The sequence below is a fragment of the Enhydra lutris genome, unplaced genomic scaffold (genome assembly GCF_002288905.1).
Source record: "Enhydra lutris kenyoni isolate GAN:26980312 unplaced genomic scaffold, ASM228890v2 scaffoldscaffold30, whole genome shotgun sequence".
Classification (NCBI taxonomy): Eukaryota; Metazoa; Chordata; class Mammalia; order Carnivora; family Mustelidae; genus Enhydra; species Enhydra lutris.
In genome coordinates this window covers 9,538,381-9,555,463 of record NW_019154114.1, presented here as the reverse complement: position 1 = coordinate 9,555,463, position 17,083 = coordinate 9,538,381, and the positions used below count along the sequence as shown (strand labels likewise).

General features: G+C 39.3%; 1 protein-coding gene across 1 annotated transcript in view; it reads right to left on the bottom strand.

Moving 5' to 3' along the window:
• LOC111152905 (HYDIN, axonemal central pair apparatus protein) overlaps window positions 1-17,083 on the bottom strand; it is a 298,524-nt gene that overhangs the window by 180,610 nt on the left and 100,831 nt on the right. The window contains 3 exon segments of the mRNA XM_022511638.1: window positions 10,226-10,378; window positions 12,029-12,193; window positions 14,953-15,088. Of these exon segments, the coding sequence (XP_022367346.1) occupies window positions 10,226-10,378; window positions 12,029-12,193; window positions 14,953-15,088 (454 nt within the window).

Here is a 17,083-nt window from a genome sequence, read left to right as displayed (position 1 = left end):
AAGAAAGCTAAAATAGCAATATTACTATTAGGCAAAACAGAATTTAAGTTAGAAAGCATATTTAGGAATTAAAATACACAGTATCCTATGAAAAAAGGAATAACATACCAAGGAGAAATAAAAGTCATGAATTTATGTGCACCTATTAACATAGTTTTGAAATATATGGAGAAAAAAATTGACATAATTACAAGGAGAAGTGAAAAAGTGGAAGAGTTTGATAAAATTCTATCAGAAACTTATATCATACAAATAATTAATAAGGCTGTAAAAGTTTTAAACAATATAATCAATAAGTTTGATCAAATATAAACACACAGTCTTTCACGCCCAATCACTTGAGAGTCTATATTCTTTTAAAAGGTAATGTGAAATATTTATAAAAACCAACCATAACTATGTCTCCCAAAATACAAATTTGAAGACTATGTATCATGCAATCAATGTGTTCCAACTTCATTACAGTTAAAAGTTATCTATTAAAATTCTATAAAAAAGGGAAATGTAAAGAATTAAAAATATACACCCCCATATATAACTCACATATTAAAAAGAAAATCACAGTAAAATTTATATTTTATAATAAAATAATAATAAAAAGGTATTACAAATAAAAATGATGATTATGGAGCCAAAATTTTTCATAAAGAGAATATTTATAAGCTCTAAAGGCATGATTAAAATGATTTAAAGTATTGTTAAACATTCCAATTAAGGTTTCCTGAAAAAGAATGAAATAATTATAAATAATATAGGAAAACATGGTAAATTTTATGAGCAGAAATTAGTGTATGAACATTTTAAAATCATCAAAATCATATTTGGAATAATTTTATGCCAATACATTTGCATTTAGATTAAATGAAAATTTTCTAGAAAAATTTAAATAATCATTATACAAAATGAATTTTAGTTAAAATTTCATCATGTTTTATACACCTTTCCACCCTCAATAAACACATGAACTTCCTATGACTAAATATCTTTATCATCAAGGAATGGATCCTACTTTATGTAGATTATATAAAGATCTTTTCAAAAATTTAAAAGAGGAAAAGCTAACTCATATTATAAGAATATGAGAGTCTTGATACCAAAACCAGAAAAATGCAATGTAAAAAAATTATAAACAGATGGAAAAATCTAAATAATATGACAGCAATCATATCAATAGTGTACTCAAATAATACAACTGGTTGGAGTCATCCTAGAGAATGTAAATATGATTCACAACTGGAAAATCTATTAACTTAATCTACTGTATTAACATATTAAAGGAGAAAAATCATATCATTTGAATAGATACAGGAAATGCGCTAAGTTTTAGTACATGTTCATGATATCAGAATAGGAGTGGATGAAAAACTTCCTGAACGTGACATAAGTATTTACCACAAATCTGTAGGAGATATTATGCTTAGAGTAAAACATTTGGAGCTTATTCATTAAAGTCAGGGATAAAACAGAGATGTTCACTCTACCTTACTTTACTATTCAATATTACATTGAAGATCCTACCCAATGTGATGAGGTAAGAATGAGAAGGAAGGTATAAGGACTGGAACAGAAGTCTGCACTTGAGCGTTTACCAACAATTAGAACTAATTAAGAGATGTGTGGCAACACTGAAGGCTGATACAGATGGATACACAAAATTCAACAGTGTTATTGTACATGGTTAATATTTTTAAAATTTAAATTAATTAGCCAAATAGTAGATCATTTATTTCAGATGTGGTGTTCAGTGATTTATCAATTGCATATAAAACCCAGTGCTCATCACATGCCCTCCTTAATGCCCATCACCAGTTACCCCATGCCCCCCACCTCCCTTTCCACAACCTTCAATTTGTTTCAGAGTCAACCATCTGTCATGGTTTGTCTCCCTCTCTGATTTCCTCCCATTCAGTTTTCCCTCCCTTCCCCTATGATCCTCCATGCTATTTCTTATATTACACATATGAGTGAAACCATATAATTTTCTTGCTCTGATTGACTTATTTCACTTAGCATAATACCCTCCAGTTCCATCCACACTGATGTAAATGGTAGGTAGTCATCCTTTGGAATATCTGAGTAATATTCCATTGTATATGGAATGTTATGTATTTATATGGTTTATATCACATCTTTATCCATTCATCTGTTGAAGGACATCTCCACAGTTTGGCTACTGTGGACATTGCTACTATGAACACTGGGGTGCAGGTGCCTCTTTGTTTCATTATATCTGTATCTTTGGTATAAATACCCAGTAGTGCAACTTCTGGGTCATAGGGTAGCTCTATTTTTAACTTTTTGAGGAACCTCCACACTGTTTTCCAGAGTCGCTATATCAGCTTGCAATCCCTCCAACAGTGTAGAAGAGTTCCCCTTTCTCCATATCGTTGCCAACATTTGTTGTTTCCTGTTTTGTTAATTTTAGCCATTCTAATTGGTGTAAAGTGGTATCTCATTGTGGTTTTGATTTGTATTTCCCTGATAACAAGTGATGTGGAGGATTTTTTTCATGTGTATGTTGGTCATTTGTACGTTTTCTTTGGAGAAATGTCTGTTCATGTCTCTGCCCATTTCTTGGCTGGATTATTTCTTGGGGTGTTGAGTTTGAGAAATTCTTTATAGATCTTGGATACCAGTCCTTTATCTGGTGTGCCATTTGCAAATATCTTCTCCCATTCCGTAGGTTGCCTTTTTAATTTTGTTGACTATTTCCTTTGCTGTTCAGAAGCTTTTTATCCCAATGAAGTTCCAATAGTTCATTTTAATGATTAGCTTGAAGTCAGGCATTATGATGCCCCCAGCTTTGTTGTTGTTGTTTTCAACATTCTCTTGGTTATTCAGAGTCTTTTGTTTCCATACAAATTTCAGGATTATTTGTTCCAGCTCTGTGAAAAATGTCAATGGTATTTTGATAGAGATTGCACTGAATGTGTAGATTGCTCTGAGTAGCACAAACATTTTAACGATATTTCTTCTTCCGATTCATGAGCATGGAATGTTTTTCCATCTCTTTGTGTCTTCCTCTCTTCTTCAAATTTTTTTCCTGAGTGTTTTATAGTCTTCTAAATACAAATCCTTTGCCTCTTTGGTTAGGTTTATTCCTAGGTATCCTATGGTTTTTGGTGCAAATGTAAATAGGATTGATTCCTTAAGTTCTCTTTCTTCAGTCACATTGTTAGTGTATAGAAATGCAACTGATTTTTGTGCATTGATTTTGTATTCTGCCACATTGCTGAACTGCTGTATGAGTTCTAGCAATTTTGGGGTGGAGTATTTTTGGTTTTCACATGAAGTATCATGTCATCTGCGAAGAGTGAGTGACCTCTTCTTTGCCAATCTGAATGCTTTTTCTTTTTGTTGTCTGATTGCTGAGGTTAGGACTTCTAGTACTATGTTGAACAACAGTGGTGAAAGTGGGCATCCTTGTCGTGTTTCTGGACTTAGGGGAAAAGTTCTCAGTTTTTTGTCATTGAGAATATTTGCTGTGGGCTTTTTGTAGATGGCTTTTATGATATCGAGGTATGATCTCTCTAGCCCTACATTTTGAAGAGTTTTCATCAAGAAAGGTGCTACATTTTGTCAAATGCTTTTTCTGCATCAACTGAGAGAATAATATTGTTCTTTTCTTTTATTAATATGACCTATCATGCTGATTGATTTGTGAATGTTGAACCACTCTTGCATCCCAGGAATAATTCCCACTTGGTCGTGAATAATCCTCTTAATATACTGTTGGATCCCATAGGCTAGGATCCTGTTGAGTATTTTGGCCTCCATGTTCATCAGGGATACTGGTCTGTTCTACTTTTTAAAAAAAATTTTTTTTTAATTTATTTTCAGCATAACAGTATTCATTGTTTTTGCACCACACCCAGTGCTCCATGCAATCCGTGCCCTCTCCAATACCCACCACCTGGTTCCCACAACCTCCCACCCCCCACCCCTTCAAAACCCTCAGATTGTTTTTCAGAGTCCATAGTCTCTCATGGTTCACCTCCCCTTCCAATTTCCCTCAACTCCCTTCTCTTCTCCATCTCCCCTTGTCCTCCATGCTATTTGTTATGCTCCACAAATAAGTGAAACCATATGATAATTGACTCTCTCTGCTTGACTTATTTCACTCAGCATAATCTCTTCCAGTCCCGTCCATGTTGATACAAAAGTTGGGTATTCATCCTTTCTGATGGAGGCATAATACTCCATAGTGTATATGGACCACATCTTCCTTATCCATTCGTCCGTTGAAGGGCATCTTGGTTCTTTCCATAGTTTGGCGACCATGGCCATTGCTGCTATAAACATTGGGGTACAGATGGCCCTTCTTTTCACTACATCTGTATCTTTGGGGTAAATACCCAGTAGTGCAATTGTAGGGTCATAGGGAAGCTCTATTTTTAATTTCTTGAGGAATCTCCACACTGTTCTCCAAAGTGGCTGCACCAACTTGCATTCCCACCAACAGTGTAAGAGGGTTCCCCTTTCTCCACATCCCCTCCAACACATGTTGTTCCCTGTCTTGCTAATTTTGGCCATTCTAAGTGGTGTAAGGTGGTATCTCAATGTGGTTTTAATTTGAATCTCCCTGATGGCTAGTGATGATCAGTGGAACAGAGTAGAGAGCCCAGATATGGACCCTCAACTCTATGGTCAAATAATCCTTGACAAAACAGGAAAAAATATACATTGGAAAAAAGACAGTCTCTTCGATAAATGGTGCTGGGGAAACTGGACAGCTATATGTAGAAGAATGAAACTCGACCATTCTCTTACACCGTACACAAAAATAAACTCAAAATGGATAAAAGACCTTAATGTGAGACAGGAATCCATCAGAATCCTAGAGGAGAATATAGGCAGTAACCTCTTCGATATCAGCCACAGCAACTTCTTTCAAGATGTGTCTCCAAAGGCAAAGGAAACAAAAGCGAAAATGAACTTTTGGGACTTCATCAAAATCAAAAGCTTCTGCACAGCAAAGGAAACAGTCAACAAAACAAAGAGGCAACCCACAGAATGGGAGAAGATATTTGCAAATGACAGCACAGACATAAGGTTGATACCCAGGACTATAAAGAACTCCTCAAACTCAACACACACAAAACAGACAATCATATTAAAAAATGGGCAGAAGATATGAACAGACACTTCTCCAATGAAGACATACAAATGGCTATCAGACACATGTTCTACTTTTTGATGGGGTCTTTGCCTGGTTTTGGGATCAGGGTAATGGCTGGCCTCATAGAATGAGTTTGGAAATTTCCCTTCTATTTCTATTTTTTTGAAACAGCTTCAGTAAAATAGGTATGATTTCTTCTTGAAATGTTTGGTAGAATTCCCCTGGGAAGTCATCTGGGCCTGGGCTCTTGTTTTTTGGGAGGTTTTTGATTACTGCTTCGTTTTCCTAGCTGGTTATTAGTCTATTCAGATGATCTATTTCTTCCTGTTTCAGTCTTGGTAGTTTATCAGTTTCCAGGAATGCATTCATTTCTTCCAGATTGCTTAATTTGTTGGCATAGAGTTGCTGGTAATAATTACTACTAATAATTTCTATTTCCTTGGTGTTAATCATGATCTCTTCCCTTTTATTCATGATTTTATTAATTTGGGTCCTTTCTCTTTTCTTTTGGATAGGATTGGTTAGAAGTTTATCTATCATATTAACTCTTTCAAAGAACAAACTTCTAGCTTCATTTATCTGTTTTACTGTTCTTCTGGTTTCTAGTTAATGATTTCTGATCTAATCTTTATTATTTCTCTTCTGCTTGGTTTAGGTTTTATTTGCTGTTCTTTCTCCAGCTCCTTTAGATATAAAGTTAGCTTGTATATTTAAGATTTTTCTAATTTTTTGAGAGAGGTCTTTTTTTTGTATTGCAATGTTCTTCCCTCTTAGGACCACTTTTGTCGTATCCCAAAGGTTCTGAACAGATGTGTTTTCATTCTTATTAGTTTCCATGAATTTTTTAAAGAAATTTTTAAATTCTTTAATTTCCTGGTTGACCCATTCATTTTTTACTAGGATGCTCTTTAACCTACAAGTGTTTTGAGCTCCTTCCAAATTTCCTCTTGGGATTAAGTTCAAGTTTTAACTGAAAATATGCAGAGAATAATTCCAATCTTTTGATATCAGTTGAGACCTGATTTGTGACATAGTATGTGATCTATTCTGGAGAAAGTTCTATGTGCACTTGAGAATAATGATTACTCTGTTGTTTTAGGATGGAATGTTCTATATATCTGTGAAGTCCATCTGGTCCATTATGTCATTCAAAGCCCCTTGTTTCTTTGTTGATCTTCTGCTTAGATGATCTGTCCATTGCTATGAGTAAAGTTCCCTACTATTAATGTATTATTATCAATGTGTTTCTTTACTTTGGCTATTAATTGGTTTTATAGTTGGCTGCTCCCATGTTGGGGACATGAATATTTACAATCATTAGATAATCTTGTTGGATGGACCCTTTAAGTATGACACTATATCATACACTTCATTTCTTAATATAGTTTACTTCAGAGACACTCCTTAATTTCTTCCCCCAACTTTTTAGAAAAATCTGTTCTTCTAGGCATGTCTACCTGTAAGGGTCTTTCATGGACATGAAACCAAAATCCTTTCCCCATTTTCACATCCTTTTGGATAACCACTGATTGGGCAAAGTTAGGCAGTACAGTAGAAAAGAGTATGAGTCTGAAGTCAGACCACTAGTCCTGGGAACCAGGCTGTGCCACTTACAGGTTATGGCAATTTATTGAACCTTTCTGTACCTCTGCTTCTACCTCATTCAAATGGGCATTATAACAATATTTCTTTCACAGGTTACAGTAAGTAAAATACTGTACATAAAGTGGCAAATAGAACTAAATAACCATTAGTTACAATTAATGCCATAGTATTGTCATCATCATAATTCCAAGCCTGTTGCCAGGTGCTGGGAATTCAGATAAGAGACACTCATCATTTGAAGGAGACAAGCAGACAAAAAAGTAAATATAAAGAGGGTGTCCCTACCTAGATAAGGAAAGGACCCAATGGCTTAGGGCCTGAAGATGTGAAATCCCAATAATTCCCTGAATGCTGTTATCACTGTGTATGGCTTGGCAAGTGACAAAGTAAATAAATGCTTAAAAGGAGCCAAGCTTGAATGAAGCATCAGTATTCTCATTTCCTGGATCCTGGAAACTCTAAAGGTCTAACTGTAATGGCCTCTCCCACAGATCACGGAGACAGAAAGCCCATGCAAAATGCTTTAGTGCCAGCTGAATCCCAACATGTCACTGACATCTGCATGCAAGTTCTCGAGCTAATTGTTCCCTTAGGTTGAATAGATTCCAGATGTTTCTGAACAAGTGCTGGGCAATGCATATTCTTTGCTTAGCAAGGGGCACCCATGAAAGAAGATGTCTATCTTCCAGCCTGATGCTGAAGTCCTAGGGCCCAGAGAACTACCATATCCTTGCCTTATTTCTGCTGTCACCCAGAGAGAAGAGAGGAGTGCTATGTGTGAAGCAGAGCCCACATACTCTTGCCAAAATGGCCTTTCTCTGCTCTGCTCTCACACTTTGATATTTTTAACCTCCAAACCAGAGGTGACTTACTCCATTGTTTTGAGTCTTTCATCTTAAATCCAAATAAATCAGCCATAGGGAACCGCTAGGGGAGGCTGGTATTTCAAGCATTCCAAAGCAAAGGAGAACTTATGGCTCTGAATCACACAACTCTCTGCTTTTACTAATCATTTTTTTTTAGACTCAGGACAAGTTAAGCTTTACTGAAACAGAAAAGATAAAATCTTCACCGTTTCTTCACTCTATATTATACTAAGAAGTTTCAGGGGTTTTAATCACTTTTTAATACAGCATTTATTTTGGAGAAATTCAAAATTACTCCAAGTCCAATTTATTTCCCAACAGCATGGTGAAGGTGGGCTTCCAGCTTCCTATCTCCTGCCCCTCCAGTTGATGACAAACACAGGTCTCTTGCTAAGCAAGAGAGAATGTAATCACAGTGGTTGCTGTGACTGCAGGCCACGCACAAGACTGAGCGTGGCAAGCGGCTGACAGTGGGAGCCACATGAGGGGAGGGCTGACATTTTCTGACAGCCAAGAGAGGAGAGAGGATGAGCCCGCCTGTCAGGGCATCCAGCAGGAAGAGAGGGAGCACTTTCAGACCTGAATCCTTACTAATCCTGGAAGAAGTGAAGAGTGTGTCCTTGCCCTGCTTCTCTCTGAGTGAGAAAGGAAATGCAACAAATATATGACCACCAGTAGCCTGGGTACTGAGCTCTTGGCTTAGTTAGGGGAAAAAAAAACTATTAATAGAATCTTTTTTCCTAATGCCTGGCAATTTCTATGAGAATGAATTTGCAGGTTCAGCACCGTAAAACAATTTCAAAATATAGTAAATGGTATTTCTATTTCTTCCCACTGTAGTTAATGTCCCAGTTAGTGTCATTCAATTCCTGAAATATTAAGACACGTTAGTATTTATTTACTAGGATAGCCATCAAAATTCCAGCTGAAATATGAAAGAAGTGAACTGTTCACTCATGAGAATTACAGTTGAAACTACTCTTATGCTGGAAGGACAATCAGCTCAACATCACCAGTTTTCCAAGAGCGGATGTGCAGGGAAACAGAGTCTACAACCCATTGCTTACATCACACATTTGGCTGCTTGGAACTGGAGCTTGCTGACTTAAGAGGACACTAAAGATCAAAAGATGGAATCACGAATCCTTTGTGGAAAAGAAAAAGTCCCGTTTTAACAACCAGCTGGGTCATTCTATATATATACTATATTAATAAAAACCCATAGATCCTTGGTGTGTTTTTTTGTTTTTTAACGTGTGTCAAAAAGCGAAATCTGGAACGACCTGAGAATTTAACCAAGTGGCAGGTGCTACCCTGGTACCTAAGTGTTCTGGTGGTTTCTGCTCATCTCCTCCTCTGTAATCTGCTTGGACCCTCCCGGGCAACCTCTCAGTGTCCTTGACAGCTCGGCTGCCTCTGTGCCTCCTCCACTGTGAACTCTGCACACACAAAGCCGGGCCACAAGCAACACTTCCTAGCAATACCCCTTGCTTTCCACCAAACACATCAACTAATTCACGGGATGAAGACTAGCCGAGGCATCTTTTATGTAGGATTTTTCTTTCAGCATTATTAGACATTATTTTCCACACAAGACCCACAAGGCACTTGGACAAGGGTGGGGTTGTGTCTGAACCTCAGGTTGCAAAGAGCAGTGACTATGCAGGAAATGGCGGCCTTTATAAGAACTAATGACAACTGATAATAAGAAGGAATAATAGTAATGATGAATGAATGTTTATTGGGACCAATGGCTCTGAGGAGCTGTGACAAGTCAGCAGAAAGCCATGATCCTGTTCCTTCTAATGGTGACTTTTAGAAAATTAATATAATTTTTCAGAAATATCTGACAAATACTGAAACCAAATGTTAGCATTCATTCAAATATCAATAAGTTGGGGAAAGGATGAGGGCTATACCATTTAATATTTTATGTTTAAATTTAGAAAATTTTTTCTAAAATCAAAAATATTTTCAGTTGCTGGATGAGAAGTTTCTAAATTCTGTAAAAATTGGTATTATCTTTTAAAAATGAATTTATAGAAGACTAGCAGGTGTATATATCATAAAATACATAGACATAGGACAAACTCATTTCTAGAATTATTACATATCTTTTTTTATATCAATCCTTGTTTTAGTTTCCTTTAAGTTCAACTTTTGGCAAATATCTTGTTATACTTTAAGTATCTTTATAAATTACATCAAAATATTGTTAAAAGGAAGAGAGGATAAAACTAGAATTAGCATAGTAACATATTTGTGACCAAAAGGGTTCAAATTAAATATAAAAAGGCATTTTTCAGTTACAGGGACATTTAAGAGGTGTTTTCCAGAGGTGGGGGAGTGGCTTAGGTATAGTTCAGTAAGAAGGTCTTGCAAGCATCCTGCCAACATTACACTAAATATATTTGCTTGTTTACTAAACTGTATGCACATTGTGTTTCCTAGTCAACAAAGGGATTGTAATAGAGAGGAACTGAGGATGAGAATGACAGAGCTTAACGTAGTCAAACCATAGAAATCTCTGCTTCTGTTGACCGTTTTCAAAGGCATTTTGTAAAAACAGGACCGCTGCATATAAGGTAAGAGCAAAGCTCTGTTTTCACCCCACGATGGCCTGCCATCTACTCACCATGCGTGCCTGAAATAACGCAGGGATGAAGGACTGGTTAGACAGGTTGAGAACCCTTGAGGAGTCCTTTAGGACGTAGATACTGCCAAAATCAACTTGAGTGGGATGTACATAGATAACTGGGCCTTCTCCGATGCTCTTTATGCGACAGACCTGCGTTCCACGCAAGAGAAAAAAACAGAAGAAGAGCTGAAACATGGCTGGCCTTGGAGATGGTTTCACTCCTTTTATAGAGAGTAGGGGCACTAAAGGGTGCTTATGAGAACTGTCATTCCTTCCCTCTGTCCTCTGTGGTCAGAGGGACACAGAGATGGCCATGCTGGTCAGACCCATGAACCCAGCCTGGAATTCCTCCCCAGAAGGGATGATTGGCTTGCTTGGCCAGCCCAAGCGCACACTGAGAGGAAACAACAGGGCTGTCCGCTATATACAGCTGTGCATTCTGGGGACTGAAAGCCACCTTGTTCTGCTCCCGCTAGCCCTGTGTCTCCATCCAGACATTGTATCTGCCTGAGGAAGGGGGGGCCTTCTTCTTTCATACAGTGCTGCCTGCTTAGCACGGGACCTCGTCATGGGCTGCATCTGTGCAGGGCGGGGTGCCTGGACCAGGGGCAGCTTTCCCATGGGCCTGCCTTTGTGAGGTGGCTTATCTATGGCATCTTACATGAAGAGATAAAAGCAAAACCCTAATTTACTCTCTAAGCATTCAGAATCACTTCAAATAAATGTACACCCACATCGCCCAGCTCCCAACTAAACCAAATGTCTAGGGATTCATAGCCTGTTGGGCAACTTCAAAGTTCAAGATGTATCCTTTGATTCAGCTCAAGCAGCAGATAACTTTCCATATCTCCCTCTTCCCACAGCTTTAGTTGGTTCATTTGGCCTATGAGTCCAGTCAAAATACAGGAAAAGATCCAGTGGGCAGTGTCTGGAATCATGCTCAGAGCCCATGTGCAGCCAGTGAAGGATACTCAGCTTTGCCTGGGAACAACAGAGGAGGATGATCCACACACAGATAGCCTCTCTCCTCAGAGTTTCTGGAGGGGGGCCAGGCCCCCACTCTGTGTGTGTGTATGTGTGTGTGTGTGTGTGTGTGTGTGTGTGTGAAACTCCCAAAAGGAGTTTAAGAACAAACGCTACTGATAAAGAAGGCACGATGTGTATATACAATGGAATATTACTCAGCCATAAAAAAGAAGGCAGTTTGCCATTTGCGACAACAGGGATGGATCTAGAGAGTATAACGTTAAGTGAGATAAGTCAGTCAGAGACAGACCAATAACATACAATCTCACGCATATATGGAATTTAAGAAACAAAAAAAAACAAAGGGAGAAAAAAAAAGAGAAAACCAAAACACAGACTTTTAACTGTATAGAACAACAAAGGAGAGGTGGATAGGCGGGATGGGGGAAATAGGTGATGGGATTAAGAGGACACTTATCTTGATGAGCACTGAGTAATAATAATATATAGATTTGTTGAAGGACTATATTGTACATCTGAAACTAACATAACACTGCATGTTAACTATGCTGGAATTAAAATTCAAAATAATTTAAAAATAAAATTGAAAAACTAAAAAAAGTTTACAAATTAAAACACAAAATAAAAAATTAAAAAGGACAAATGTTATAAAACAGTACTTCGTCTACATGAATCTGAAGGTAGATTCCTGGAGTAACATGGCACTAGTATTTTACTATTGCAGAGTGAAAATGCAAAACCAGAAAATACACAAATATGGAGTCTGCAAGAAGTACAGAAATTTTAACTGTAATTCTGAAAACTGGCTCTCACCATAGGGGGGTCCGGGCTCCCAAAAGTTGAGATGTAGACTGTGGACCTATATTCCCCAGTGACCTGGGTCTCCAAGGCCAGAGGTATGTGAACAGTGCTGTGGGGAGGGATGACTCCACAGGGCGTGGGACTGGAGAGTAACACAGCAGGCTTATCTCCATATACCTGTTGGGAGAGACAAGCTGGACGGATAAGCAAGCCCCTGGCAGGGTATGAAATAAATAGCATATTAGGTTATTTTGAAACAAGCGTCATCCTGAGTCCATGGATGACAATTCTGCTAAAGGGAAGCAGGGTGTGCATTCGGCCCCAATCCAAAGTGCACAACCCAGCAAGATGCTGAAATTATCCGCAATGTGAATTAGTCCCTAAGCCAAATTCCTTGGCCTAGTCCTCCAGGTGTTCATACTTTATCCCCCACCACTTCCTTCCCTTGTGCTCTGTCAACAGAGGCTCAGGTCCTTCCTGAGCACGATACTGCTTCCTACCTCCAGCCTTCTGCATGTGTATTACTCCTCCTAGAACACCCCCTCCCTTTGACTGACCTGCACATCCATCCCGAACACATGCAGGTACCCACCCTGCTCTAGACTCAGGGCTTTTCCTCTGGCACCAGGGGGCATCCTGCAGCCCTAGTCCACAGTGTGTCCATCTGTTGCATGGACTGTCAACTTCCTAGGGCACGACCTGGCCTCTCCGCAACACATGCCCATTTCCTGGCCCAGAATATACGCTCAGTCCGTGTTTTATTAAATGGCAACATAGGTAGGTGAAAGAATGAATGAATGAATGAATGAGTGAACAAATGTTATCCAGCATTTATCACTGTATGTTCTTCAAAACCCTGCTCTTAACATATTACTAGTTTTTTAAAAAAGATTTATTTAATTTGAGAGAGAGAGAGAACGCAAGCAGGGGGAGGGGCAGAAGGAGAGGGAGAGAATCTCCAGAAGACTCCCTGCTGAGCATGGAGCCAGATACGGGGCTTGATCCCAGGACCCAGAGATCATGACCTGAGCCGAAATCAAGAGTTGGCCACTTAATTGACTGAGCCACCCGGGTGCCCTACTAGCTTTTATGAAAAACAGCAACAAATACAACTTTAAAAATCCCATTGGCCAAATAAATTTGGGTACTTCTGGGAAATTTCAGCTCCTAGATAAAAAAGACAGAGCATACAGATTTCAACTGTCCAGAGACCCCCATGGTCTTTGTGCACCTGGAATGGGCTAACACGGCCTAATCCAACTCAGCGGGTCAATGTGGCAGTGCTCTGCCCAGCCTTACAGGTGCCTAAAGCCGAAGGGAAGATCAGCAATGATGATTCTGTCTTTATCTAATATTTGATACTTTGTTTTAATTTTGCATTAATTTTGATTTCTTAAAATGTAACATGAAAATATGATTTATCTTGATGGCTATGTTTTTGGGCTCCCCTCTAAATTCTGTGCTCCAAGCAAGTGTCTCACCCTTCTCCCAGCCAAGGTGTGCAGAAAAAGCTCCCTCATCACCACAGGGGCAGGCTCTGCTCTGAGTTCTTGAGATGATCGTGTGCTACTCAAGGCTAGCCTATTCCATTGTTGATCACCTAAAAGTTAGAAAAGTTGGCTCTCATCAAACCCAACCTTTGGCTTCTGGTTTTGTCTCAGAGAAGTCCACAGGGTAATTCTAATTTCCTCTTTTACATAATGGCCCTTCAACTAGTAAAAGATGGCTATTTCATCCTAGCAAAGTCTTTTCTGTTCCTGTTTAAACACTGTGCTTCTCATAGAACTTGAATTTCCAGATGATGTCAATTGCCATCCTGGTTACTCCACACATAATTTTTTTTTTTATGTTTCCACTAAAAATTTTGATGTCAAGATCGGAACACAAAGTCTGGCATTGCCTTGACCAATGGCTATCTTCTTCCTTTAGCCGACCACTGTGTTCCTCTGATACAGCCTAACCTGTCTTGGTTCCATGGCCTCCATACTTGTCTTTGAACTCATTTTGAGCCTACAGTCAAATAAAAACCCCATATGATTTGTTTTTTTGGGGGTGGGTTTTTTTTTTTTTTGTATGAATTTTTATTAGAGTACTGTCCTTACAGAGCAATAGAGTTTTTTTTAAAAAGATTTTATTTTTATTTATTTGTCAGAGAGAGAGAGCACACAGGCAGGCAGAGTGGCAGGCAGAGAGGCAGAGGGAGAAGCAGGCTCCCTGCTGTGCAGGGACCCCCCAATGTGGGACTCGATCCCAGGACATGGGGATCATGACCCAACCCTAAGGCAGCCACTCACCCGACTGAGCCACCCAGGCATCCCAGAGCAATAGGGTTTTAAATACAAATGCATTCTTGGTAAATTGCATCCCATTAGTAACCTTCCACTTCTTTGATCTGTAGAGATCTTTTTGAATCTTTAATTCATATGTGTTTAATTGCTTCATGTCCCACTTAGCTAGTTGTTGTGGCATGCAGACAGATCCATTTCATAAAACATTAGGAGATGATTTCCTTTTTTTTTCTTCTTTTTGTAGTAACTCTGGCCTTCTAGTTCAACAAGCCCACTTCTAAGTATTGTATCTTAGTGATGCTGTTCAAGCCACAGGCATGGCCATAAATGAAAACTCCTAGTTTAATTCATAGGCAATTATTTGCAGGTATAACTTCTTCATGTTGGCTTAATTGACCCTCTCCTTTCTTTATCAAAGGCAATTTACCTGGGAAATTAATAACTGTTTACATCTGTGGCTGCTTAATCATGTGGGTGGCAATCCAGCAGCGGCTTTATGACCCCGTGCCCAGATTTTCTCAGGGTTAAAAATAGGAAGTACAGAAGGTCATGTGTTCAGGAACATGGCTCTTTAGAAGGGTTTCTCTTTCTCATCAAGAAAATCCAACTGAAAAAAAATCAACACTGGAAAAGGATAACGTAACTCACCTGAGGCAGGACCGTATAGCATCCTGGGAGGTCATCTTGATTGACAAGCTGGACTGTTTTCTCGTAGGGGTACTTCAGGAAGCAGCGCCCGAAGTCCACCTCTGGGTTAACCATGTGGAGGGTAGGTACAATACACCTGCTCAAAGGAAGGAGGCCATTAAAGAATTCAAAAGGATAGAGAGCTTGTTTACATATGGAGAAGGCTGAGGCCCAAGTTAAACACCATTTGTCACTGTCACAAAGTTTTTCTCTAATGACTACATTAATCATTTTCAAATCTCCTCTCCTGTTGTCCTTATCCCTTAGCCCCCAGTCACCACTTTTTTAATAAAAAAAGGGCTAGAAGCAGGACTCCTTAAACAGCAGTCCTCCATGGGTAATGACTAACATTTCCATTGATTTTCATATTTGGCCTTGTTTCCCCAAGGTGCCCCCACAGTGCAAGATCCTTAGGGTAGTGGGTGGGTTTCCAAGTCAAATAGGGCCAATGACACCAGCATGGGGTCCTAACTAGCTGTGACACTTTGGATCAGTCAGAGTCCTCCAAGGACTAGCTACAGTCTGTACCATCTAAATTATGGTAATAATTCTAATTCCTATGCAGAACAGCTGTCTTGGAGCTGTAGGCTCAGACAGCTGCTCAACCCAGAACTGGCATGGACAGTGGTGACAATACAGTGCCACGGTGGGGGGCACTGGCATCTGAATCAGAGCCAGTATCAAATACTGACCTTAACAAGTACAAGCTTGAGCAAGTAGCTTTCCCTCCCAGAGTCCCACTTTGCTCAGAGGTATAATGAAGGTAATTCTAGGGACTGACATTAGCATAATGAACTCTTCTCAGAGTGTTGAGGGAAATATAGGAGGTATTGCGAATGAATAATATAGCACAGTGCCCAGAGCACTGAGCGAGAGCTCACTCAGTGAGAGATGATTAACCTGTGGTAGAGGGCACAGCAAGCTGTCACTGCCTGCTCTCTGCAAGTTCTAAAAGCAATTCTTTTGTTGAGGGTCTTCAAGCAGTTCCTACAGATTACACCAAAAATAATGACATGAGAGTCTTGTTAACCTAAAGTTTGAGGTTTAGAATGGGATGGGTGTTCATTTTTAGCTAGAATGGAGTTGCCGGTTGACCTGATGACTTTCATAAAGCTAATGCTTTACTACCTGAAATAGGTAGGACTTGCAGTATTTGACTTGGGTCACAGAGTATATGGCAGGAAACTCATAGCTGCTTAAGATCCCCTGCCCCCCCCCTTTTTTAAAATTCAGGATTTGCTATTGATACCTGCTGGGAAGGGGGGCTGAGAGGAGGGAAGTATCAGAATAAACCCACACAGAAAAGAAATGAAATGCAAGACTAGGCAAAAATGTAAACCTGGGTATAGAAAGGACCAGATGAAAGTTTTTGCTATTTTTAAACAAACAAAATCATTAGGTAGGTCTTTGGAAAGAAGACTAAGTAGACCATAGCAAGGCCTTGACCTTCAAGTCCTTCACAGTACATCTTCTGCAATTCATGAGGCCTAAACCCTAGGGATGGATGAGTTATCAGGTTTTTGCTAAGTAATTTCATGTAGATGGTGGCATTTTCATACATACCCCCTAAAGGCTCAGACATGGACACCTGTTTGCTTTGGCAAAAGTGTGGGCTATGATTTTATTTATTTACTTAGGATGACCGTCATCGTTGGGTGTCATGCTCCAACCTTTGGAAAAGACAGTAACTTGGTCAAGGAGACACAAGTGACAAATGGCAGAGCCAGGATCTTCACCTGGCCCCAGAGCCCATTGCTGCCTATATTAAAACACAGAGAAGGTAGGGATGGTTCTGAGGAGTTGATGTGGTTAGAGGGCCTCATTCAGGTGGCATTTAACTCGTGATAACGGTGTCCTGAAGCAGGACTGTCTCACTAAATGGATCTCTCACAGCAGGACTGGGCATAACCCTGGAGTACTATATTGAAAGATAAAAATAAAAACCAGCAACTGTTTGCCTCTTTCTGGTAAAACCTTTTTAGTTATATACTGGGAAAGTCAGACCATTAGAAAGCACTATTATTCTTAACACCTGCAACACACATGCACATCCCTTCTCTGATCTCCACCAAAGGTGCAGTTGGCTGTTTCA